The following is a 27,943-nucleotide window of genomic DNA, read 5'->3' as shown; positions in this document are numbered from 1 at the left end:
TACTGCTAACATGGGCTAACCCCAGTTACTGCTAACATGGGCTAACCCCCAGTTACTGCTAACATGGGCTAACCTCCAGTTACTGCTAACATGGGCTAACCCCAGTTACTGCTAACATGGGCTAACCCCAGTTACTGCTAACATGGGCTAACCCCAGTTACTGCTAACATGGGCTAACCCCAGTTACTGCTAACATGGGCTAACCCCCAGTTACTGCTAACATGGGCTAACCCCCAGTTACTGCTAACATGACCCCCATTTTCTCCTGAACACAATGGAGGCGGGATACTTGTTCACATGATTAAGCATGTATTTGATGTAGCAAAAATTACATTAACTCATTTTTTGACCAAATGAGCATTTACTGCCTTTTAGCTTGTTATAGTCTAACGGTTATACTACTTTATAGTCTCTGTCCCAAAGGAGACCCTATTCCCTTCATACTGTACAGGCCCATAGGGCCCTGGTCAAAAGTAGTGCACTATATGGGGAATAGGGTTCCATAGGGCTCTGGTCAAAAGTAGTGCACTATATAGGGAATAGGGTTCCATAGGGCTCTGGTCAAAAGTAGTGCACTATATAGGGAATAGGGTGCCATAGGGCTCTGGTCTAAAGTAGTGCACTATATAGGGAATAGGGTTCCATAGGGCTCTGGTCTAAAGTAGTGCACTATATAGGGAATAGGGTCCCATAGGGCTCTGGTCTATAGTAGTGCACTATATAGGGAATAGGGTTCCATAGGGCTCTGGTCTAAAGTAGTGCACTATATAGGGAATAGGGTTCCATAGGGCTCTGGTCTATAGTAGTGCACTATACAGGGAATAGGGTTCCATAGGGCTCTGGTCTATAGTAGTGCACTATATAGGGAATAGGGTTCCATAGGGCTCTGGTCTAAAGTAGTGCACTATATAGGGAATAGGGTCCCATAGGGCTCTGGTCTATAGTAGTGCACTATACAGGGAATATGGTTCCATTTGGTGGAATACACAATATGTCTGGTCTGGCCAATGGGCTTCCAGGAGGACTCACGTATCCTCGTCATCAGACCGTGGTTGCAGCCGTTCTTCATCCTCTGTCTGTCCAGCTGTCGGTCCGTCGGTGTCGTCCCTTCCTCCCCGGGACAGGGGGCCTACCAGAGGGTCTTCACCTGTGGGGAGAGGGACACGTTTCAAATCGGACCCTTTACCCTATGTAGTGTGGGACAAGGCCCCGTTCCCTACATTCTAGGGCCCTACTTTGGACCCGATAAATTAGTGCCTAGTCCTAAATCAGGATGAGTGTACATGTACACTGAGTATACAAAACATTAGGAACACCTTAATATTGAGTTGAACTGCCTTTTCCCCTGAGAACAGCCTCAAATCGTCAGGTCATGGACTCCACAAGGTGTTGAAAAGTTCCTCAGGGATGCTGGCCCATATTGACTCCAATGCTTCCCACAGTTGTGTCAAGTTGGCTGGATGTCCTTTGGGTGGTGGACCATTCTTGATACACACAGGAAACCGTTGAGCGTGAAAAACCCAGCAGCGTTGCAGTTCTTGACTCAAACCGGTGTGCCTGGCACCTACTACCATACCCTGTATGGTACCCTGCAATCTTTTGTCTTGCCCATATTCACCCTCTGAATGGCACACATACACACTCCATGTCTCAATTGTCTCAAGGCTTAAAAACACTTCTTTAACTTTTAATCCCATTAATCTACACTGATTGAAGTGGATTTAACAAGTGAGATCAATAAGGGATCGTAGCTTTCACCTGGATTCACCTGATCAGTCTATGTCATGGAAAGAGCAGATGTTCTTAATGTTTTGTATACTCCGTGTATATTATATCCTGGAATGCTCAATTCCCCCCCCAAAAAAACATTGAAAAATATTGCAGGAAACCAAACACTCGGGGCACCATAGGGAATGTGGCGTCACGGTGTACTAGACTACACTTCAGGAAGACATGACTCCATACAACTCTGTGAACTAACTAAAGTGCATCAAACCAACCACACGAAGGCTCGTCATGTGTCAATCGTTATAGATCATATCATGCCATTTTTTTGGTCATTTAGCAGAGCAACCTACAGGAGCAATTAGGGTTAAGTGCCTTGCTCAAGGGCACATCGACAGATTGTTCACCTAGTCGGCTCCGGGGTTCAAACCAGAAACCAGAAACCTTTCGGGTTACTGGCCCAACGCTCTTAACCACTTGGCTACCACAGGGTCAGGGTAGTAGTCATGGTGATATAGCAGCACAACTCTCATCATCATCATCATCATCATCATACTGTACCTTCAAAGAGCAGTGGTAGACCACAGACGATCTGTGTGTCCGTTATGATTTTCATACGTGCATTTTACAACTAATTGTGCCTATTGAATATCTAATTGCTCACAAACGGCAGAATTCCACTGCTCGCTAAACAGAGGCACTGACCATTAGCAGCACAGGCTTGATCTTGGAACAGAGATTCTCTTGGTGAATGATAAGTGACAATTTCACCACATGGGCAGGTAATCTTTATGTTTTCCCCACCATATATATATATATTTTACCTTTATTTATTTACCTTTATTTAACTAGGCAAGAATAAGAACAAATTCTTATTTTCGATGACGGCCTAGGAACAGTGGGTTAACTGCCTGTTCAGGGGCAGAACGACAGATTTGTACCTTGTCAGCTTGTACCTTGTCACCTTGTCTGGGGCTTGTACCTTGTCACCTTGTCAGGGGTTTGAACTCACAACCTTTCGGTTACTAGTCCAACGCTCTAACCACTAGGCTACCCTGCCGCACCGTCAGTTGTAATAGCGAATAGGTTTTTAATAATCGACACCTCCTCTCCTCAAAATGATCTGTGAAGGCTTTTGCTACCAGAAAAGGCAGTTCCTCACGTACCTCCTCACCTACCTCCTCACCTACCTCCTCACCTACCTGCTCTGAGTCACAGTATCTTACAACAACTGTCAATCACATCCCCTCTCATGAAGAGCCACACTAAACAGTTGATTTAAAAAAAAAAATGTATGAAAAAAAAAAAAAAATGTTTTTAGTTGAATGCTACAGTTTGCATCTCCTTGACATTTTCAACCATCTCGGGTAACATACCAGTCAACAGTTCTGGCAGACAAAGGCCAAAGGTCAATTTATCTTTGAAATTATTGTGTCTTTGTTGGGCAAACCATCACATAAAGCCTGAGAAGAGTTTTCTTTGCTGATGACACTTTGCATCCTCCTGAACTTAAAAATAAAATAAAAGACTTGCTAGCTGCTGCCATGTGAAAACAAATCTCTCATCTTCAGTGCTGCCTTGGTTTTTGAATTTGGTGGGAGAGGTGGGTCGTCTTGCGCTGAACTAATAATATGAAACTCCTGCAAAATCATGAAAACTGTGCTTCCAACTTTGTGGCAACAGTTTGGGGAAGGCCCTTTCCTGTTTCAGCATGACAATGCCCCGGTGCACAAAGCGAGGTCCATATTGAAATGGTTTGTCGAGATCGGTGTGGAAGAACTTGACTGGCCTGCACAGAGTCCTGACCACCACCCCATCGAACACATTTGGGATGAATTGGATCCCGGACTGCCTGCCAGGCCTAATCGCCCAACATCACTGCCCGAACTCACTAATGCTCTTGTGGCTGAATGGAAGCAAGTCCCCACAGCAATGTTCCAACATCTAGTGGAAAGCCTTCCCAGAAGAGTGGAGGCTGTTATAGCAGTAATGTTCCAACATCTAGTGGAAAGCCTTTCCAGAAGAGTGGAGGCTGTTATAGCAGTCATGTTCCAACATCTAGTGGAAAGCCTTCCCAGAAGAGTGGAGGCTGTTATAGCAGTAATGTTCCAACATCTAGTGGAAAGCCTTCCCAGAAGAGTGGAGGCTGTTATAGCAGTAATGTTCCAACATCTAGTGGAAAGCCTTCCCAGAAGAGTGGAGGCTGTTATAGCAGCAATGTTCCAACATCTAGTGGAAAGCCTTCCCAGAAGACTGGAGGCTGTTATAGCAGCAAAGGGGGAGGGGGGAGGACCAACTCCATATTAATGTCCATGATTTTGAAATTAGATTTTCAACGAGCAGGTGTCCACATATTTTTGGTCATGTAGTGTATCATAGCTTTTAAATAGCTGTGGTAGAACGTTTTGAGAATGACACAAATATTAATGTTTTTAGATATTTTTTGTCAGATGTAATTATACTTCAGTATTCCATAGTAACAAGTATTTCATAAGTCTCAAAGGCTTTTATTGACAATTACATGAAGTTGATGCAAAGAGTCAATATTTGCAGTGTTGACCCTTCTTTTTCAAGACCTCTGCAATCCGCCCTGGCATGATGTCAATTAACTTCTGGGCCACATCCTGACTGATGGCAGCCCATTCTTGCATAATCAATTTGTTTGTCCACCTGCCTCTTGAGGATTGACCACAAGTTCTCAATGGGATTAAGGTCTGGGGAGTTTCCTGGCCATGGACCCAAAATATAGATGTTTTGTTCCCCGAGCCACTTAGTTATCACTTTTGCCTTATGGCAAGGTGCTCCATCATGTTGGAAAAGGCATTGTTCGTTACCAAACTGTTTCTTCTCCTGACAAGCTTTTTTCTAGATGCCCCAAACAATCGGAAAGGGGATTCATCAGAGAAAATGACTTTACCCCAGTCCTCAGCAGTCCAATCTCTGTACCTTTTGCAGAATATCAATCTGTCCCTGATGTTTTTCCTGGAGAGAAGTGGCTTCTTTGCTGCCCTTCTTGACACCAGGCCATCCTCCAAAAGTCTTCACCTCACTGTGTGTACAAATGCACTCACACCTGCCTGCTGCCATTCCTGAGCAAGCTCTGTACTGGTGGTGCCCCGATCCCACAGCTGAATCAACTTGAGGAGAAGGTCCTGGCGCTTGCTGGACTTTCTTGGGCGCCCTGAAGTCTTCCTCACAACAATTGAACCGCTCTCCTTGAAGTTCTTGATTATCCGATAAATGGTTGATTTAGGTGCAATCTTACTGGCAGAAATATCCTTGCCTGTGAAGCCCTTTTTGTGCAAAGCAATGACGTGTTTCCTTGCAGGTAACCATGGTTGACAGAAGAAGAACAATGATTCCAAGCACCACCCTCCTTTCGAAGCTTCCAGTCTGTTATTCAAACTCAATCAGCATGCCAGAGTGATCTCCAGCCTTGGCCTCGTCAACACTCACACCTGTGTTAACGAGAGAATCACTGATATGATGTCAGCTGGTCCTTTTGTGGCAGGGCTGAAATACAGTGGAAATGTTTTGGGGGGGATTCAGTTCATTTGCATGGCAAAGAGGGACTTTGCAATTAATTGCAATTCATCTGATCACTCATCATAACATTCTGGAGTATATGCAAATTGCCATCATACAAACTGAGGCAGCAGACTTTGTGAAAATTAATATTGGTGTCATTTTCAAAACTTTTGGCCACGACTGTATGTATATATAGACTGTTTTTCACACTACATTCTCATATGTTTCAGTGAGAGGGCCTATCTAGGGGTGTGTCTGGCATATTAATTTTAAAAAACTTTTTCACACAAGGACACTTTTACCATGAGAGGCTTAAAGGACTAGTCCTACATGGAGAGACAGGATGGATTAAAATGTTTAGTTTAATTCAAATGAATCTCACAGAAACGCAGTAATTCATAGGTTATGACTGTTATTACCACTCTACCGTGTAATATATTGTACATACGTTGTAGTTTGTGTATATATTTATATACACACACACACCGTAAAATAAAGTATTACCATATTTGCATTGGTATGTACAGAATAACAGGTTGTAAATTTATGATAAATTATGTTTAATTTCCTACTCAACCTGCTCTTCTTCACACTAGGACCCTGCAGTTCAATCTCACTACGAAAATGAATAACACATCTGACTGGGTCTTAATCGTCTCCTTACCCTCCAGGGTAGAGCCTGTGATGAGGGTCTTCTGTCCCAGGAGTGAGGCGACCTTCTCCCCCTCCTCTCTCCTCCATCTCCCTGTTCTCCTCTCCGACTCCTACAGATCCAGAAAGCAACACGCTGAATCAGAAACATACTACCAGCTACCGGACGGAGACGAACAGAGACAGACAGAGACAGACAGAGACAGACAGAGACAGACAGAGACAGACAGAGACAGACAGAGACAGACAGACAGACAGAGACAGATTTTAAATGGTAAATTCTACATTTTATCACAATGTATTTTTTCCCCCCCTGATAAACGTCGCTAATTGATGTGCTGCTGTGTGTGTTTTTTTATGGTATGGTAGCTCGTTGTGTTTTATTTCTACTAAATGTCTTGGTAAGTCATGATATTTAACAAACTTTAAAATGTCTTTTTTTTTTTTTAGGGGGAGATTGGCCTGCGCACAGCAGCAGCTCAAGATTATTTTAATTGACAGTTCTGGTCGCCTGAACGTTAAGTGCCTCTTCAGAAACCTCATGCCTTTACAGACCAGTAAAATGCTCGTTCATATCTCCAGAGAAGAAGGTTTCTTCTAAAACGTTGTGTAGCCTAACAGACAGACTTGCTATAGTCAAGGGCACTTTCAAGAGGCCATATTCCATTATGTATGACAAAGGCAATCGATAAAGGCTACTGGTTGCCTATTGTAATATAGTTGTGCGTGTCATATATATATATATATATATATATGTCTAACCTTGCAAGACTGACCCAAAGACACCGCTGTATCCCCGAAGGTGGTGCCATGAATAGGCTAGGATACTCTACTTCCCAACAGACCGAAGACTGAACACACACTTGCATTATTAGCAAAGAGACCGAGCAAGCAGAGAGAGATAGAAACAGAGGACTGAAACATGCTCAAGCATGCACGGACCAACTGTGTCTTCACTGACATTTTCAACCTGTCGGAGTCTGTAATACCAACATGTTTCAAACAGACCACCATAGTTTCTGTGCCCAAGAATGCTGAGGTAACCTGCCTAAATGACTACCGACCCGTAGCACTCACGTCAGCAGCCATGAAGTGCTTTGAAAGGCTGGTCATGGCTCACATCAACACCATTATCCCAGAAACCCTAGATCCACTCCAATTCGCATACCGCCCCAACAGATCCACAGATGATGCAATCTCTATTGCACTCCACACTGCCCTTTCCCACCTGGACAAAAGGAACACCTATGTGAGAATGCTGTTCATTGACTACAGCTCAGCGTTCAACACCATAGCACCCTCACAGCTCATCACTAAGCTAAGGATCCTGGGACTAAACACCTCCCTCTGCCACTGGATCCTGGACTTCCTGACGGGCCGCCCCAGGTGGTGAGGGTAGGTAGCAACACATCTGCCACGCTGATCCTCAAGACGGGGGCCCCCCAGGGGTGCGTGCTCAGTCCCCTCCTGTACTCCCTGTTCACCCACAACTGCGTGGCCAGGCACAACTCCAACACCATAATTAGGTTTGCTGACAGCACAACAGTGGCCTGATCACCGACAACGATGAGACAGCATATAGGGAGGAGGTCAGAGACCTGGCCGTGTGGTGCCAGGACAATAACCTCTCCCTCAACGTGATCAAGACAAAGAAGCTGATCGTGGACTATAAGAAAAGGAGGGCCGTACAGGCCCCCATTAACATCGACATCACCAACAAACTATCATGGTCCAAACACACCAAGACAGTCGGGAAGAGGGCACGACAACACCTTTCCCCCCTCAGGAGACTGATAAAATATTTGGCATGAGTCCCCAGATCTTAAAAAAAAGTCCTACATCTGCACCATCGAGAGCATCCTGGTACGGTAACTGTTCGGCCTCCGACCGCAAGTGTCACAGCCGGCCGTGATCGGGAGTCCAATAGGGAGGTGCAAAATTGGCCCAGCATAGGGAAGGGTTTGTCCGGAGGGGGGGGGGGCTTTACTTGGCTCGCCGCGCTCTTGCGACTCCTGGTGTGCGGGCCGGGCGCCTGCAGGCCGACTACGGTCATCAGGTGGAAAGTGTTTCCTCAGACACATTGGTGCGGCTGACTTCCGGGTTAAGATCGGTGCGGCTGACTTCCGGGTTAAGATCGGTGCGGCTGACTTCCGGGTTAAGATCGGTGCGGCTGACTTCCGGGTTAAGATCGGTGCGGCTGACTTCCGGGTTAAGATCGGTGCGGCTGACTTCCGGGTTAAGATCGGTGCGGCTGACTTCCGGGTTAAGATCGGTGCGGCTGACTTCCGGGTTAAGATCGGTGCGGCTGACTTCCGGGTTAAGATCTTTTCTCATCGTTTCAACTCCCCGACGGGAGGCGAAGGTGGAGTCATGCGCGGTTTGGCGGGTCATGTTTCAGAGGACACACGACTCCAACTTCGCCTCCCGTCGGGGCGTTGAAACGATGAGAAAATATCTAATTTGGGGAGAAAAAGGGGTGTAAATTACAAACAAAAATATATAAATATTTAATCAAGGCGACCTACAAAGAACAAGTGAGGGAGTGCGGTGATGTAATGTCCACAACTAAAGAATCATTGTGGAATCTGAAAAGACACGTTATCCCGAAAGCGTGATGGTGTACTTACTACATGCTGAAAGAGAGGAACGAGGTGGGTAGATAACTAAAGTGTGTGTCATTGTAGCAAAGTATTTATAAACAAAACTATTAGACCTCTTAAACCGTTCGAAAATTTGTGTTCTATTATCTAAACAAAAGTGCAACATTTAGGAGCTTTCAATTTTTGATCGGGGTATTTTACCTAAAAACATTTAGGCCTACCTATAGAAAGAAATTATATATCAAATAAAATGGAAAACAGCCTGGCAAGAGTGGTCAAAAGGGTGTTTATCATTTCCCAAGTGGCTCTGTAAGTGAGGAAAGGATATTCTCCTCCGCTGTCCTGCTCTCCAGCCACCATCCCGTGAGCCTGAAGCCACAGAATCCGGACAAATTAGTGTTTCTAAAAAATGAATTCAAAAGGCACTCAGCCTAACAAGGTATTTTTTTTTGGTTTAATTTCAGTCACAGCCTATATATAGACTATAATGATTTAATACAACAAAATGTTTTTTAAATTCCGTGCGCTTAATGTCCCTGACTCCCTTCCAGCCGCCAGTGTCGCTAATTCTTCACAATGTATTTATTTTGTAAGCTATAGTCTTGAAATAATTGAAATAGCATAGCCTAAATCGTTCATTTTTGTTGCTTTTTAGGCTCCCTGTTTGAAATGACGAGCGCTTTGTCCATTCACATGTCTCATGTTAATTAAAAGCATTTTCAAAATCACCAAATCTGGTTTTATATATATATATATATATATATATATATATCTGGTTATACATATGGTTTGGTTTCAACACTTCAAAACCCAAATGGTAGGTCTAGGTAGCCACAAAAAAAAAAAAAAAAGCTTCGTTTTTGGTTAAATTCTGATTTTAATGAATGGATCGAAGCACCGCTCCACGAGCGATGAGCGGGATTTCCGACCCCTCAACACCACCTCACATGCTCTGGTAGGGGGTGGTGTCTCGTGGGTAGGAGGTGGTGTCTCGTGGGTAGGGGTGGTGTCTCGTGGGTAGGAGGTGGTGTCTCGTGGGTAGGAGGTGGTGTCTCGTGGGTAGGGGGTGGTGTCTGGTGGGTAGGAGGTGGTGTCTCGGGGGGAGGTGGTGTCTGGTGGGTAGGGGGTGGTGTCTGGTGGGTAGGAGGTGGTGTCTCGTGGGTAGGAGGTGGTGTCTGGTGGGTAGGGGTGGTGTCTGTGGGTAGGGGATGGTGTCTCGTGGGTAGGGGGTGGTGTCTGGTGGGTAGGGGGTGGTGTCTGGTGGGTAGGGGTGGTGTCTCGTGGGTAGGCGGTGGTGTCTCGTGGGTAGGGGGTGGTGTCTCGTGGGTAGGGGCTGGTGTCTGTGGGTAGGAGGTGGTGTCTCGTGGGTAGGAGGTGGTGTCTCGTGGGTAGGAGGTGGTGTCTCGTGGGTAGGGGTTGATGTCTGGTGGGTAGGGGGTGGTGTCTGGTGGGTAGGGGGTGGTGTCTCGTGGGTAGGGGCTGGTGTCTGGTGGGTAGGGGCTGGTGTCTGGTGTCTGGTGGGTAGGGGCTGGTGTCTGGCGGGTAGGGGCTGGTGTCTGGCGGGTAGGGGCTGGTGTCTGGCGGGTAGGGGCTGGTGTCTGGCGGGTAGGGGCTGGGGTCTGGCGGGTAGGGGCTGGTGTCTGGCGGGTAGGGGCTGGTGTCTGGCGGGTAGGGGCTGGTGTCTGGCGGGTAGGGGCTGGTGTCTCGCGGGTAGGGGCTGGTGTCTCGCGGGTAGGGGCTGGTGTCTCGCGGGTAGGGGCTGGTGTCTCGTGGGTAGGGGCTGGTGTCTCGTGGGTAGGGGCTGGTGTCTCGTGGGCAGGGGCTGGTGTCTGGTGGGTAGGAGGTGGTGTCTGGTGGGTAGGAGGTGGTGTCTGGTGGGTAGGGGGTGTGGTTCTGTACTGGGCTGACATGCAGTACCTTGTTGGGCAGGTGTCGGTGCAGGAGACCGGCTACGCGGTGAGACGTGAGGATGGTGTGGAGGGACGGACGGTCTTTGGGGTTGGTCTTGAACATCTGTTTGACCAGGTAGTGCAGCTCATAGGGCAGGTGTTGGGGAAGAGGAGGGTAGGAACCACGGCACACCTTCATGATCAGACTCTTCCAACTAGGAGCCTGAAACTGAGACGGGGAGGGAGAACAGAGGTTTAGGAGGACTCCTGGAAACACAAGACAGACAGCTACAGGCTACGGCTCCAGACAGACAGCTACGGCTCCAGACAGACAGCTACAGGCTACGGCTCCAGACAGACAGCTACAGGCTACGGCTCCAGACAGACAGCTACGGCTCCAGACAGACAGCTACAGGCTACGGCTCCAGACAGACAGCTACGGCTCCAGACAGACAGCTACGGCTCCAGACAGACAGCTACAGGCTACGGCTCCAGACAGACAGCTACAGGCTACGGCTCCAGACAGACAGCTACAGGCTCCAGACAGACAGCTACAGGCTACGGCTCCAGACAGACAGCTACAGGCTACGGCTCCAGACAGACAGCTACGGCTCCAGACAGACAGCTACAGGCTCGGCTCCAGACAGACAGCTACAGACAGACAGCTACAGGCTCCTCCAGACAGACAGCTACAGGCTACGGCTCCAGACAGACAGCTACAGGCTACGGCTCCAGACAGACAGCTACGGCTCCAGACAGACAGCTACAGGCTACGGCTCCAGACAGACAGCTACAGGCTACGGCTCCAGACAGACAGCTACGGCTCCAGACAGACAGCTACAGGCTATGGCTCCAGACAGACAGCTACGGCTCCAGATAGACAGCTACAGGCAGCTAGACAGGCTACGGCTCCAGACAGACAGCTACAGGCTACGGCTCCAGACAGACAGCTACAGGCTACGGCTCCAGACAGACAGCTACGGCTCCAGACAGACAGCTACAGGCTATGGCTCCAGACAGACAGCTACGGCTCCAGACAGACAGCTACAGACTACGGCTCCAGACAGACAGCTACAGACTACGGCTCCAGACAGACAGCTACGGCTCCAGACAGACAGCTACGGCTCCAGACAGACAGCTACAGACTACGGCTACGGCTCCAGACAGACAGCTACAGACTACGGCTACGGCTCCAGACAGCTACAGGCTACGGCTCCAGACAGACAGGTACAGGCTACAGCTCCAGACAGACAGCTACGGCTCCAGACAGACAGCTACAGGCTACGGCTCCAGACAGACAGCTACAGGCTACGGCTCCAGACAGACAGCTACAGGCTACGGCTCCAGACAGACAGCTACAGGCTACGGCTCCAGACAGACAGCTACAGGCTACGGCTCCAGACAGACAGCTACAGGCTACGGCTCCAGACAGACAGCTACAGGCTACGGCTCCAGACAGACAGCTACGGCTCCAGACAGACAGCTACAGGCTACGGCTCCAGACAGACAGCTACAGGCTACGGCTCCAGACAGACAGACAGCTACAGGACAGCTACAGGCTACGGCTCCAGACAGACAGCTACAGGCTACGGCTCCAGACAGACAGCTACAGGCTACGGCTCCAGACAGACAGCTACAGGCTACGGCTCCAGACAGACAGCTACAGGCTACGGCTCCAGACAGACAGCTACAGGCTCCAGACAGACAGCTACGGCTCCAGACAGACAGCTACGGCTCCAGACAGACAGCTACGGCTCCAGACAGACAGCTACGGCTCCAGACAGACAGCTACGGCTCCAGACAGACAGCTACAGGCTACGGCTCCAGACAGACAGCTACGGCTCCAGACAGACAGCTACAGGCTACGGCTCCAGACAGACAGCTACAGGCTACGGCTCCAGACAGACAGCTACGGCTCCAGACAGACAGCTACAGGCTCCAGACAGACAGCTAGGCTACGGCTCCAGACACAGCTACGGCTCCAGACAGACAGCTACGGCTCCAGACAGACAGCTACGGCTCCAGACAGACAGCTACAGACAGACAGCTACAGACAGACAGCTACGGCTCGGCTCCTGACAGACAGCTACAGGCTACGGCTCCTGACAGACAGCTACAGGCTACGGCTCCAGACAGACAGCTACAGGCTATGGCTCAAGACAGCTACAGGCTATGGCTTCAGGCTACGGCTCCAGGCTACGGCTCCAGGCAGACGGCTACAAGCTCCAGACAGATGGCTACGGCTCAAGACAGCTAAGGCTCCAGGCTACGGCTCCAGACAGACGGCTACAAGCTCCAGACAGACGGCTACAGGCTCCAGACAGACGGCTACAGGCTCCAGACAGCTACGGCTCCAGGCTACGGCTCCAGACAAACGGCTACAGGCTCCAGACAGACGGCTACAGGCTACGGCTCCAGGCTACGGCTCCAGAAAGCTACAGCTCCAGCTCCAGACAGCTCTCCAGACAGCTACAGGCTACAGCTCCAGACAGCTACAGGCTACAGCTCCAGACAGCTACAGGCTACAGCTCAAGACAGACAGCTACATCTCCAGACAGGGCTACATCTCCAGACAGCTACAGGCTACAGACAGCTACAGCTACATCTCAGACAGCTACAGGCTACATCTCCAGACAGCTACAGGCTCATCTCCAGACAGCTACAGGCTACATCTCCAGACAGCTACAGGCTACAGCTCCAGACAGCTACAGGCTACAGCTCCAGACAGCTACAGGCTACATCTCCAGACAGCTACAGGCTACATCTCCAGACAGCTACATCTCCCTGGGCTGGGACACATCCTAATTCAACTCTGCTGAAGACACCGTCCTTCCCTCACTATGAAACAATGGTTCTTTCAGGAGTCAGCTGAACCACTGTACACACACACACACACACTACTTAGACAGACGAGACAGTGTGTGAGAGTGTGTGAGTACCGGGTGTCGCAGGGTGCAGAGCTCGTAGAGGACACAGCCGAGAGACCACACATCGCTGTAACACACACACACACACACACGAGATGGCATGGGAATCACACATCACGGTAACAATGACAGAGTTCACACATCCCTCAATTTTAAATTAAACTATTACAAAATGGATAATTCACAAATATATACAGTGCCTTGCGAAAGTATTCGGCCCCCTTGAACTTTGCGACCTTTTGCCACATTTCAGGCTTCAAACATAAAGATATAAAACTGTATTTTTTTGTGAAGAATCAACAACAAGTGGGACACAATCATGAAGTGGAACGACATTTATTGGATATTTCAAACTTTTTTAACAAGTCAAACACTGAAAAATTGGGCGTGCAAAATTATTCAGCCCCCTTAAGTTAATACATTGTAGCGCCACCTTTTGCTGCGATTACAGCTGTAAGTCGCTTGGGGTATGTCTCTATCAGTTTTGCACATCGAGAGAGTAGGGGCTGGTGTCTTTGAATAATTTTGCACGCCCAATTTTTCAGTTTTTGATTTGTTAAAAAAGTTTTAAATATCCAATAAATGTCGTTCCACTTCATGATTGTGTCCCACTTGTTGCTGATTCTTCACAAAAAAATACAGTTTTATATCTTTATGTTTGAAGCCTGAAATGTGGCAAAAGGTCTCAAAGTTCAAGGGGGCCGAATACTTTCGCAAGGCACTGTATATTACTTCGATACAGTAGATTGTAGGGTTAATCAGAATTATAAACGGGGTGGTTCGAGCCCTGAATGCTGATTGGCTGAAAGCCGTGGTATATCAGACTGTATACCACGGGTATGACAAAACATTTTTACTGCTCTAATTACGTTGGTAACCCGTTTATAACAGCAATAAGGCATCTCAGGGGGGTTGTGGTATATGGTCGATATACCACGGCTAAGGGCTGTATCCTGTGTCCTTTAGCCAATGCTATATTAGCCATCTACCACACCTTCCTCGGGGCCTTAATGCTTAAATATAATCATTGATCAATAGGGACGTCATTGTACAGGTAATTATGACCCTACCTCTTGTTGTTGTACGGCTTACTGTCCCAGATCTCTGGAGACACATAGTACGGCGTTCCGACATACGTGTGAGCGTAGGCCTTCGCACTGCGACACAGAATACAGGACGTTAAAGCAAAAGAGAAATAACATCTAAAAAAACCTATTACATACACGAGTTTACAAAACATTAAGAACACCTGCTCTTTTACCGTGACGTAGACCGACCAGGTGAATCCAGGTGAAAGCTACGATTCCTTATTAGACGTCACTTGTTAAATCCACTTCCATCCGTGTAGATGAAGAGGAGGATGACAGGTTAAAGAAGGATTTTTAAACCTTGAGACCATTGAGACGTGGTTTGTGTCTGTGTGTCGTTCAGAGGGTGAACGGGCAAGACAAAATATTTAAGTGCCTTTGAACAGGGTATGGTAGTAGGTGCCAGGCGCACCGGTTTGTGTCAAGAACTGCAACGCTGCTGGGGTTTTTCACGCTCAACAGTTTCCCGTGTGTATCAAGAATGGTTCACCACCCAAAGGACATCCAGCCAACTTGACACAACTGTGGGAAGCATTGGAGTCAACATGGGCCAGCATCCCTGTGGAACGCTTTCCACACCTTGTAGAGTCCATGACCCGACAAACTGAGGCTGTTCTGAGGGCGAAAGGTGGGGGGTGCAACTTGATATTAGGAAGTTGTTCTTAATGTTATGTATACTCAGTGAATAATTATAGTAATATAGAACCGGAATTAGCGCACGAAGCATCTTCTGGTACCTGTTTAGAACACAGGCTGAGCCAAAGTCACCCAGCTTCACCGTCCCATGGTCTGTCAGGAAGATATTCTGAGGAGAAACGAGAAAGAAATCCATGAGAAAAATAATTGATAGAACTTCACCTGGCACCGATTCCTTCCATCACCAGATTTAGGAGGTGAAACATGACGTGAAAGAGCTTTTAAATGATTTTTTCCCCCCTCAGAAATAGGCTTAACCATACATAGTGGTTCCTCAAAATGAAAAGTTTCGATCTTTGTTGTCGGCAACAGTTTGTGGTAGAGGATGGCAGATGACGGTAAATTGCGTCATTCTGTCATTGCGCCACACTATCACAAGGGTGAGTTAGAACGCTGATCTATCGGCAGTCTTAAACCGGTGGGGCAAATTGGGGGATTTTTCACAACCTAGCCGAGCTATTAGAAAATACTTTTGGTAATATGAATGGTGTGAATGTTTCAGTCTGAGAGACTCTCTCCTCTCGCACTAGACTACTGCGTCGGGCCAACAACAACAAAGAATAGCTTGCGGACGGTTTTCGGAGTTCAGAGAGGACTTGGGTAAATAACAATGGCGCACTTACAATTACACTTACAATTACAATTACACTTACACTTACACTTACAATTACACTTACAATTACAATTACACTTACAATTACACTTACAATTACACTTACAATTACACATACACTTACAATTACACTTACAATTACACTTGACATGTGGACTGACAAAAAAACAAACAAAAAACAACATATTTTTGAATAAAGTAGTCTAAAACAATTGAAGGCATCAAATTATTGCTCACTGAAACACCCAAAGTCATCCGATTGTTACAGCAGGACATTGAAAACTATTGTTGATTATTTACAAAGTATTCTTCAGGCACATTCTCCTCCTCAGGAGAAACGGACATGAAAATGGCATGAAAATGGCAGCAACAGGACGATAAATGTCACGTCTGCAACTCACACTGTGACATTTACATACTCATCTCATATGTATATACTGTACTCTATATCATCTACTGTATCCTTATGTAATACATGTATCACTAGCCACTTTAACTATGCCACTTGGTTTACATACTCATCTCATATGCATACGTAGATACTGTACTCTATATCATCTACTGTATCCTTATGTAATACATGTATCACTAGCCACTTTAAACAATGCTACCTTATATAATGTTACTTACCCTACATTATTCATCTCATATGCATACGTTGATACTGTACTCTATATCATCGACTGCATCCTTATGTAATACATGTATCACTAGCCACTAACTATGCCACTTGGTTTACATACTCTCATCTCATCTACTGTATCCTTATGTAATATGTATCACTAGCCACTTTAAACAATGCTACCTATCATCGTTCATCTCATATGCATCCTGTATGTGCATCCTTATGTAATACATGTATCACTAGCCACTTTAACTATGCCACTTGGTTTACATACTCATCTCATATGTATATACTGTATCCTTATGTAATACATGTATATCATCTACTGTATCTTTGCCTATGCTGCTCTGTACCATCACTCATTCATATATCTTTATGTACATATTCTTTATCCCCTTACACTGTGTATAAGACAGTAGTTTTTTTTGGAATTGTTAGTTAGATTACTTGCTCGTTATTACTGCATTGTCAGAACTAGAAGCACAAGCATTTTGCTACACTCGCATTAACATCTGCTAACCATGTGTATGTGACAAATAAAATTTGATTTGATTTAAAAGGAAATATATGGAAATATATGCGTTGCCAATCGTAAACAGTAGCCAGGTAAACACGCTGGACTTTACCTTGGACTTGAGATCCCGGTGTAAGACCCATTTGTCATGGATGTGCATCGTACCAGAACACATCTGAGCAAACCACTTCAGGATCTAGTAACACATAGACATGAAATACAGTCTGAGTGGGATCCTGTTTCAGAGGATACACAAGTTAGGGATTAACGTGATATAAACGCGAAACTGTCGGTTATGGATGGAAACCGTTAATGAAAATAAAACAACAGCCATAGGACTGGACTCTTTAAAAAATAAATACAAAATGTACTATTTTTTTTTTCTCTCTCCAATTCCGTGGTATCCAATTGGTAGTTACAGTCTTGTCTCATCGCTGCAACTCCCGTACGGACTCGGGAGAGGAAAAGGTCGAGAGCAGTGCGTCCTGGAAAACACAACACAGACACTCCGCACTGCTTCTTGACACAGCGCGCATCCAACCTGGAAGCCAGCCGCACCAATGTGTAGGAGGAAACACCGTACACCTGGCGACCGTGTCAGCGTGCACTGTGCCCGGCCCGCCACAGTAGGTTGGCCGGTAGGGATGTCCTTGTCTCATCGCGCACTAGCGACACCTGTGGCGGGCCGGGCGCAGTGCGCGCTAACCAGGTCGCTAGGTGCACGGTGTTTCCTCCGACACATTGGTGCGGCTGGCTTCCAGGTTGGATGCGCGCTGTGTTAAGAAGCAGAGCGGCTTGGTTGGGTTGTGTTGTGTTTCGGAGGACGCATGACTTTCAACCTTCGTCTCTCCCGAGCCCGTACGGGAGTTGTAGCGATGAGACAAGACAGTAACTACTAACAATTGGATACCACGAAATTGGGGAGAAAAGGGGATAACATTTTTATTATTATTATTATTATTTTTTGAATGACATGTTCGTCTACTGCCCTACCATTTAGTATGTACCAGTTAGTGTTTTCAAAACAGTGGAGAAACCATTTACTGGTCTACTATTTGAGATTTGCATTTGGCTGAGTTAGCTAATGACCTAATGAATCCATGAATTGCTTAATTAAGGTGTCATACTGTTTCCTGTGAGAACAGTGTGTTCCTCTGTTGTTGTATCCTCTGGAGCAGGTCTCCTCCACCACAGAACTCCATCACTATGTAGAGGTGGCCGTCACCTACAGGAGACAAGACACAAGCATTACTTTATTTGGAAGGGTTTTCTATATCCAGACTCCACATATCACATTCATTAGCCACACTCAATTACATACATAAGCAGAACTAATGCATTCGACTGGGCACAGACGTCAGTTCAACGTCTAGATTCGATTTACATTTGGTTGAGTTGTCAACTAATGTGAATTTAACATGAAATCAACCAACAAAAATGACACCATGTCATTGGATTGAGGTTAAAAGTTGGGTAAAAAAATATATATATACATAAAAATATATAAAATAACCTTACTGATGACTTTTCAAATCAATTTTTTTTCCCCATGTTGATTCATTGTTCTCATTACATTTTGTTGTTGTCCCAGCCCTATACCCTAACCCCTTACCCAGCCCTATACCCCTTACCCAGCCCTATACCCAGCCCCTAGCCCTATACCCCAGCCCTATAACCCAGCCCCTTACCCAGCCCTATACTCCAGCCCTATTCCCAGCCCCTTACCCAGCCCTATACCCCAGCCCTATAACCCAGCCCCTTACCCAGCCCTATACCCCAGCCCTATTCCCTTACCCAGCCCTATACCCCAGCCCCTTACCCAGCCCTATACCCAGCCCCTTACCCAGCCCTATACCCCAGCCCCTTACCCAGCCCTATAACCCAGCCCCTTACCCAGCCCTATACCCCAGCCCTATAACCCAGCCCCTTACCCAGCCCTATACCCCAGCCCTATAACCCAGCCCCTTACCCAGCCCTATACCCCAGCCCTATTCCCAGCCCCTTACCCAGCCCTATACCCCAGCCCTATACCCCAGCCCTAGCCCAGCCCCTTCCCAGCCCTATACCCTAACCCCTTACCCAGCCCTATACCCCAGCCCTATTCCCTAGCCCCTTACCCAGCCCTATACCCCAGCCCTATTCCCTAGCCCCCTTACCCAGCCCTATACCCTAACCCCTTACCCAGCCCTATACCCCTTACCCAGCCCTATACCCCAGCCCTTACACAGCCCTATACCCCAGCCCTATTCCCTAGCCCCACCCAGCCCTATACCCCAGCCCCATACCACAGCCCTGTACCCCATACCCCAGCCCTATACCCCTTACCCAGCCCTATACCCCAGCCCCATACCACAGCCCTATTCCCCATACCCCAGCCCTATAACCCAGCCCCTCAGCCCTATACCCCATACCCCAGCCCTATACCCCAGCCCATACCCAGACCCATACCACAGCCCTATACCCCATACCCCAGCCCCTTACCCAGCCCTATACCCCATACCCCAGCCCTATACCCCAGCCCCATACCCCAGCCCCATACCCCATCCCTATACCCCAGCCCTATTCCCCAGCCCCTTACCCAGCAGCCCTATACCCCAGCCCCATACCCCAGCCCCATACCCAGCCCCACACCCCAGCCCTATACCCCAGCCCTATTCCCTAGCCCCTTACCCAGCCCTATACCCCAGCCCTATTCCCTAGCCCCTTACCCAGCCCTATACCCCCTTACCCAGCCCTATACCCCTTACCCACCCCAGCCCTTACCCCGCCCTATACCCCAGCCCCTACACAGCCCTATACCCCAGCCCTATTCCCTACCCCTTACCCAGCCCTATACCCCAGCCCCATACCACAGCCCTGTACCCCATACCCCAGCCCTATACCCCAGCCCCTATACCCAGCCCTATACCCCAGCCCCATACCACAGCCCTATTCCCCATACCCCAGCCCTATAACCCAGCCCCTCACCCAGCCCTATACCCCATACCCCAGCCCTATACCCCAGCCCATACCCAGACCCATACCCAGCCCTATACCCCATACCCCAGCCCCTTACCCAGCCCTATACCCCATACCCCAGCCCTATACCCAGCCCCATACCCCAGCCCCATACCCCATCCCTACCCCAGCCCTATACCCCTATACCCCAGCCCTATACCCAGCCCTATACCCCAGCCCTACCCAGCCCTATACCCCAGCCCCTTACCCAGCCCCTTACCCAGCCCTATACCCCAGCCCCTACCTAGCCCTAGCCCCACCCACCCCAGCCCTATACCCCAGCCCCTTACCCAGCCCCATTCCCCAGCCCTATACCCCAGCCCCATACCCCAGCCCCATACCCAGCCCCACACCCCAGCCCTATACCCAGCCCCTTACCCAGCCCTTACCCCAGCCCTATACCCCAGCCCTATACCCCAGCCCTATACCCCAGCCCTATACCCCAGCCCTATACCCCAGCCCTATACCCCAGCCCTATACCCCAGCCCTATACTCCAGCCCTATACCCCAGCCCTATACCCCAGCCCTATACCCCAGCCCCATACCCCAGCCCCATACCCAGCCCTACACCCCAGCCCCTACCCAGCCCTATACCCCAGCCCTATATCCCAGCCCTATACCCCAGCCCTATATACCCCAGCATTTCAAAAATCAAGATAGACAATTTCACCGTGTCTACCTTCAAAAGACTCCCTGAAGGCCACTATGCTGGGATGTTTCATCCTGGACAGGAGCACAGCTTCTCTTCTGGTGTTCGCCATCTTGGATTGTGTCTGAAAAAGACAGTTATGTGTAATATATGTAGTTATTATTATTTATTTTACCTTTATTGAAACTTTATTTAACTAGGCAAGTGAGTTAAGAACAAATTCTTATTTACAATGACGGTCTACCAAAAGGCAAAAAGCCTCCTGCGGGGTCAGGGGCCTGGGATTAAAATAAATAGAAATAAATAAATACAATATAAATATTTTATTTATTTATTTCACCTTTATTTAACCAGGTAGGCAAGTTGAGAACAAGTTCTCATTTACAATTGCGACCTGGCCAAGATAAAGCAAAGCAGTTCGACACATACAACGACACAGAGTTACACATGGAGTAAAACAAACATACAGTCAATAATACAGTAGAAATATAAGTCTATATACAATGTGAGCAAATGAGGTGAGAAGGGAGGTAAAGGCAAGAAAATGTACAGGTGCAGTGACCTGTGAGCTGCTCTGACAGCTGGTGCTTAAAGCTAGAGGGAGATAAGTGTTTCCAGTTTCAGAGATTTTTGTAGTTCGTTCCAGTCATTGGCAGCAGAGAACTGGAAGGAAAGGCGACCAAAGGAAGAATTGGTTTTAGGCGTGACCAGAGAGATATACCTGCTGGAGCGCATGCTACAGGTGGGTGCTGCTATGGTGACCAGCGAGCTGAGATAAGGGGGGACTTTACCTAGCAGGGTCTTGTAGATGACATGGAGCCAGTGGGTTTGGCGACGAGTATGAAGTGAGGGCCAGCCAACGAGAGCGTACAGGTCGCAATGGTGGGTAGTATATGGGGCTTTGGTGACAAAACGGATTGCACTGTGATAGACTGCATCCAATTTATTGAGTAGGGTATTGGAGGCTATTTTGTAAATGACAACATAGCAAGGCAGCAACACATGACAATACAGCATGGTAGCAACACAACATGGTAGCATGGTACAACACAACATGGTAGCGTGGTACAACATGGTAGCATGGTACAACATGGTACAACATGGTAGCATGGTACATCATGGTAGCATGGTACATCATGGTAGCATGGTACATCATGGTAGCATGGTACATCATGGTAGCATGGTACAACATGGTAGCATGGTAGCAACACAACATGGTAGCATGGTACAACATGGTAGCATGGTAGCAACACAACATGGTAGCATGGTACAACATGGTAGCATGGTGCAACATGGTAGCATGGCACAACATGGTAGCATGGTACAACATGGTACAAACAGTATTGGGCACAGACAACAGCACAAAGGGCAAGAAGGTAGAGACAGCAACACATCACGCAAAGCAGCCACAACTGTCAGTAAGAGTGTCCATGATTGAGTCTTTGAATGAAGAGATGGAGATAAAACGGTCCAGTTTGAGTGTTTATTGCAGCTCGTTCTAGCCACTCGAGAGCACCCTTACCTGCCGATCTATAAATAACGTCTCCGTAATCTGAATCAGGGTTAGTTTAGCAGCTGGGGGTGAAAGAGGAGTGATTACGATAGAGAAAACCAAGTCTAGATTTAACTTTAGCCTGCAGCTTTGATATGTGCTGAGCTGGTCCAGTGTTAAGAAGCCATGAAGAAGAAGAAGAAGGCTCAGCCACAGACCAGATGTAGTTACTATGATAAATGCATGTAGGTTAACGCCAAAAGGAAAACATGCAAAGTAATATAGCTAGATATACATGTATATTGAAAACAGGTGCTTCCACACAGTAGGTCCGGGACGATACCAGTATGGCGATACTCGTTCGTATACTCGTAAGGAAACGACACACAAAGCGGATTTCACACTTCGGGACTTTGATGGAAACAAACATGATTATGTTGCCATCTAAAGTCACGTTTACTTTATTATCCAAGCTTCAGCACACAATATTTTACAGTTTTTTTTTTTAAAGGACCAAAGATTCTGGTCTGCTTCCATTAGGTGTGGTTCCTGAGTTTAGAAATTAACATCATGTTTAGGGTATAGAGTCTGGTCTGCTTACCTACCATTAGATGTGGTTCCTGAGTTAAGAAATTAACATCATGTTTAGCGTATAGAGTCTGGTCTGCTTACCTACCATTAGATGTGGTTCCTGAGTTAAGAAATTAACATCATGTTTAGGGTATAGAGTCTGGTCTGCTTACCTACCATTAGATGTGGTTCCTGAGTTTAGAAATTAACATCATGTTTAGGGTATAGAGTCTGGTCTGCTTACCTACCATTAGGTGTGGTTCCTGAGTTTAGAAATTAACATCATGTTTAGGGTATAGAGTCTGGTCTGCTTACCTACCATTAGGTGTGGTTCCTGAGTTTAGAAATTAACATCATGTTTAGGGTATAGAGTCTGGTCTGCTTACCTACCATTAGATGTGGTTCCTGAGTTAAGAAATGAACATCATGTTTAGGGTATAGAGTCTGGTCTGCTTACCTACCATTAGATGTGGTTCCTGAGTTTAGAAATTAACATCATGTTTAGGGTATAGAGTCTGGTCTGCTTACCTACCATTAGGTGTGGTTCCTGAGTTTAGAAATTAATATCATGTTTAGGGTATAGAGTCTGGTCTGCTTACCTACCATTAGGTGTGGTTCCTGAGTTTAGAAATTAACATCATGTTTAGGGTATAGAGTCTGGTCTGCTTACCTACCATTAGGTGTGGTTCCTGAGTTTAGAAATTAACATCATGTTTAGGGTATAGAGTCTGGTCTGCTTACCTACCATTAGATGTGGTTCCTGAGTTAAGAAATGAACATCATGTTTAGGGTACATGTATAAAAATACATGGTAGGTCAATATTTTGACTACCACGGCTGTTACGTTGCCCTGCAAGAAAGCCAAAATATGTCACAAACAACCTCAGCTCCTCAAAAGGTTTTATAGCTGCACCATCGACAGCTTCCTGACGGGTTGCATCACCACCTGGTATGGCAACTGTTCGGCTTCCGACCGCACTACAGAGGGTAGTGCGTACGGCCCAGTACGTCACCGGGGCCAAGCTTCCTGCCATACAGGACCTCTATACCAGGTGGCGTCAGAGGAAGGCCCTAAAAATTGTCAAAGACTCAAGCCACCATGGTCACATAGTTGAAGTCAGAAGTTTACATACACCTCAGCCAAATACATTTAAACTCAGTTATTCACAATTCCTGACATTTAATCCGAGTAAAAATTCCCTGTCTTAGGTCAGTTAGGATCACCACTTTATTTGAAGAATGTGAAATGTCAGAATAATAGTAGAGAGAATGATTTATTTTATTTCTTTCATCACATTCCCAGTGGGTCAGAAGTTTACATACACTCAATTAGTATTTGGTAGCATTGCCTTTAAAATTGTTTAACTTGGGTCAAACGTTTCGGGTAGCCTTCCACAAGCTTCCCACAATAAGATGGGTGAATTTTGGCCCACTTCTCCTGACAGAGCTGGTGTAACTGAGTCAGGTTTGTAGGCCTTCTTGCTCGCACACACTTTTTCAGTTCTGCCCACAAATATTCTATAGGATTGAGGTCAGGGCTTTGTGATGGCCACCCCAATAACTTGACTTTGTTGTCCTTCAGCCATTTTGCCACAACTTTGGAAGTATGCTTGGGGTCATTGTCCATTTGGAAGACCCATTTGTGACCAAGCTTTAACTTCCTGACTGATGTCTTGAGATGTTGCTTCATTATATCCACATAATTTTACCACCCTCATGATGCCATCTATTTTGTGAAGTGCACCAGTGCACCAGCAGTGGCTTCTTCCTTACTGAGCAGCCTTTCAGGTTATGTCGATATAGAACCCGTTTTACTGTGGATAGAGATACTGTTGTACCTGTTTCCTCCAGCATCTTCACAAGGTTCCTTTGCTGTTGTTCTGGGATTGATTTGCACTTTCCACACTAAAGTACGTTCATCTCTAGGAGACAGAACGCATCTCCGTCCTGAGAGGTATGACGGCTGCGTGGTCCCATGGTGTTTATACTTGCGTACTATTGTTTGTACAGATGAACGTAGTAGCTTCAGCGTTTGGAAATTTCTCCCAAGGATGGACCAGGCTCGTGGATGTCTACAATTTTTCTTCTGGGGTCTTGGCTGATTTCTTTTGATTTTCCCATGATGTCAAGCAAAGAGGCACCGAGTTTGAAGGTAGGCCTTGAAATACATCCACAGGTACACTCCTTATTGACTCAAATGATGTCAATTAGCCTATCAGAAGCTTCTAAAGCCATTACATCATTCTCTGGAATTGTCCAAGCTGTTTAAAGGCACAGTCAACTTAGTGTATGTAAACGTCTGACCCACTGGAATTGTGATACAGTGAATTATAAGTGAAATAATCTGTCTATAAACAATTGTTGGAAAAATTACTTGTGTCATTCACAAAGTAGATGTCCAAACCGACTTGCTAAAACTATAGTTTATTAACAAGACATTTGTGGAGTGGTTGAAAAACGAGTTTAAATGACTCCAACATAAGTGTATGTAAACTTCCGACTTCAACTGTAGACTGTTCTCTCTGCTATCGCACGGCAAGCGGTACCGGAGCGCCAAGTCTAGGTCCAAGAGGCTTCTAAACAGTTTCTACTCTCAAGCCATAAGACTCCTGAACAGCCAATCAAAAGGCTACCCAGACTATTTGCATTACCCCCTCCCTTCTACACTGCTGCTACTCTCTGTTATTATCTATGCATAGTCACTTTAATAACTCTACCTACATGTACATATTACCTCAATCACCTTGACACCGGTTCTCCTGCACATTGACTCAGTACCGTAATACCCTGTATATAGCCTCCACTTTGACTCTGTACCGTAATACCCTGTATATAGTCTCCACATTGTCTCTGTACCGTAATACCCTGTATATAGCCTCCACATTGCCTCTGTACCGTAATACCCTGTATATAGCCTCCACATTGACTCTGTACTGTAATACCCTGTATATAGCCTCCACATTGACTCTGTACCATAATACCCTGTATATAGCCTTCACATTGACTCTGTACCGTAATACCCTGTATATAGCCTCCACATTGACTCTGTACCATAATACCCCACATGTATATAGCCTTCCTCTGTACCGTACATTGACTCTGTACCGTAATACCCTGTATATAGCCTCCACTTTGACTCTGTACCGTAATACCCTGTATATAGTTGCCTCTGTACACATTGCCTCCACGTCCTGTACCGTAATACCCTGTATATAGCCTCCACATTGCCTCTGTACCGTAATACCCTGTATATAGCCTCCACATTGCCTCTGTACCGTAATACCCTGTATATAGTCTCCACATTGTCTCTGTACCGTAATACCCTGTATTTAGCCTCCACATTGCCTCTGTACCGTAATACCCTGTATATAGCCTCCACATTGCCTCTGTACCGTAATACCCTGTATATAGCCTCCACATTGACTCTGTACTGTAATACCCTGTATATAGCCTTCACATTGACTCTGTACCATAATACCCTGTATATAGCCTTCACATTGACTCTGTTCCGTAATACCCTGTATATAGCCTCCACATTGTCTCTGTACCGTAATACCCTGTATATAGCCTCCACGTTGCCTCTGTACCGTAATACCCTGTATATAGCCTCCACATTGCCTCTGTACCGTAATACCCTGTATATAGCCTCCACATTGCCTCTGTACCGTAATACCCTGTATATAGCTTCCACATTGCCTCTGAACCGTAATACCCTGTATATAGCCTCCACATTGCCTCTGTACCGTAATACCCTGTATATAGCCTCCACATTGACGATGAGCATGAAAACGATGTGAACCGTATGCCACGGCTCGTCTCAGTCACCAGATCTCAACCCAATTGAAACACTTCTGGGAGATTCAGGAGCGGCACCTGAGACAGCGTTTTCCCACCACCATCAACAAAACACCAAATTATGGCATTTATTGTGGAAGAATTGGGCGTTGCATCCCTCCAACAGCGTTCCAGACACTTGGAGAACCTGTGACAAGGTGCATTGAAGTTGTTCTGGCTGCTCGTGGTGGACCTCGTCCTGTTATACACTATGTTAGGCCAGCAGCATACCACCCAGCATACCACTGCTGGCTTGCTTCTGAAGCTAAGCTGGGTTGGTCCTGGTCAGTCCCTGGATGGGAGACCAGATGCTGCTGGAAGTGGTGTTGGAGGGCCAGTAGGAGGCACTCTTTCCCCTGGTCTAAAAAAATATCCCAATGCCCCAGGGCAGTATCCACTGCCCTGTGTAGGGGGACGTTAAACGGGTGTCCTGACTCTCTGAGGTCATTAAAGATGGCTCTTATCGTAAGAGTAGGGGTGTTAACCCTGGTGCCCTGGCTAAATTCCCAATCTGGCCCTCAAACCATCACGGTCGCCTAATAATCCCCAGTTTACAATTGGCTCATTAATCCCCCTCCTCTCCCCTGTAACTATTCCCCAGGTCGTTGCTGTAAATGAGAACATGTTCTCAGTCAACTTACCTGGTTAAATTTTTTTAAATGTTGGTCTTTACTTTGGTAGTTACCTGTATACGGTATTCCTTTTTTAATGGTAATAGTAACCTACCTTTGGGAGTAGGATCTCTTTCATGACATAGTTCTCATGGTTGATTCGGGATTGGACAAGTAGTGCCCGACCAAAGGACCCTTCACCTATTACTTTATGGACCGAGTACCCATCCATTGTCACACTGGCATTGACCTGAAAGAAGAAGAATATATTACAAGAAATCATTTACAATCAATGTGTATGTTGTTGTTTTGGATTTATACTAGCCATGTCAAACATTGGCCTGTCTTTATCACCCAATGTTTGTACCATGTTGAGCAGCTGCTGTCATGCTATGTTTGTTGTTTTTGGTCTCTCTTGTCGTGATGGGTTTTGTCCTATATATATATATATATGCTTTTATTTTATTTTATTATCCCAGCCCCTGTCACTGGAGGCCTTTTGGTAGGCCGAAATTGTTCTTTAACTGACTTGCCTAGTTAAATAAAGTTTAAATAAATAAAGAATAACATCACTTTATTTCTAAAGTGGTCAGTCAATTTGACTTGATGGCTTGGGGTATCACCTGACAGTTAAACCAAAAATAGGTTACTAGCCAAACGTTTCACCTTCTATTTGAGGTTGAGCTGACAGTTCTGATAATGAAACAAGAAACTGTGTAACTACTGCACACAATCTTGTTCACTAACAAAATCAAATTTTGAATACACGAGGCAAAAAAAATAAATGCTGACGTGTCGTTTATAGCTTGGTAAGTAACGTAAATAAAATGCTGCTTTTACATACTTTTCTGGTGGGATTGTGTCAATATTATCCGCGTGTGTTCGGTATTCTTTGTCCACCGCTCTGCTTCCGTATTATTGTATGACGTGGCAA

The 27,943-nt window shown here is 46.6% G+C and overlaps 1 protein-coding gene across 1 annotated transcript; it reads right to left on the bottom strand.

Annotated features, from left to right (window-relative positions):
- Nucleotides 1–5,825: 5,825 nt before the first annotated feature.
- nek3 (NIMA related kinase 3) lies at nt 5,826–27,943 on the bottom strand. The gene is made up of 10 exons (XM_042296519.1): nt 27,854–27,943; nt 27,125–27,259; nt 20,533–20,626; nt 17,984–18,081; nt 16,969–17,052; nt 15,146–15,213; nt 14,391–14,477; nt 13,333–13,387; nt 10,422–10,622; nt 5,826–6,017 (listed from the first exon to the last, which is right to left on the bottom strand). Exons 2-10 carry the CDS (start codon nt 27,239–27,241, stop codon nt 5,841–5,843), a joined length of 981 nt encoding a protein of 326 aa, XP_042152453.1. The 5' UTR covers nt 27,242–27,259; nt 27,854–27,943; the 3' UTR covers nt 5,826–5,840.

Source organism: Oncorhynchus tshawytscha, linkage group LG13, assembly GCF_018296145.1.
Source record: "Oncorhynchus tshawytscha isolate Ot180627B linkage group LG13, Otsh_v2.0, whole genome shotgun sequence".
Lineage (NCBI taxonomy): Eukaryota > Metazoa > Chordata > Actinopteri > Salmoniformes > Salmonidae > Oncorhynchus > Oncorhynchus tshawytscha.
The sequence above is the reverse complement of the archived record's forward strand: the minus strand, read 5'-3'. Positions and strand labels throughout refer to the sequence as shown.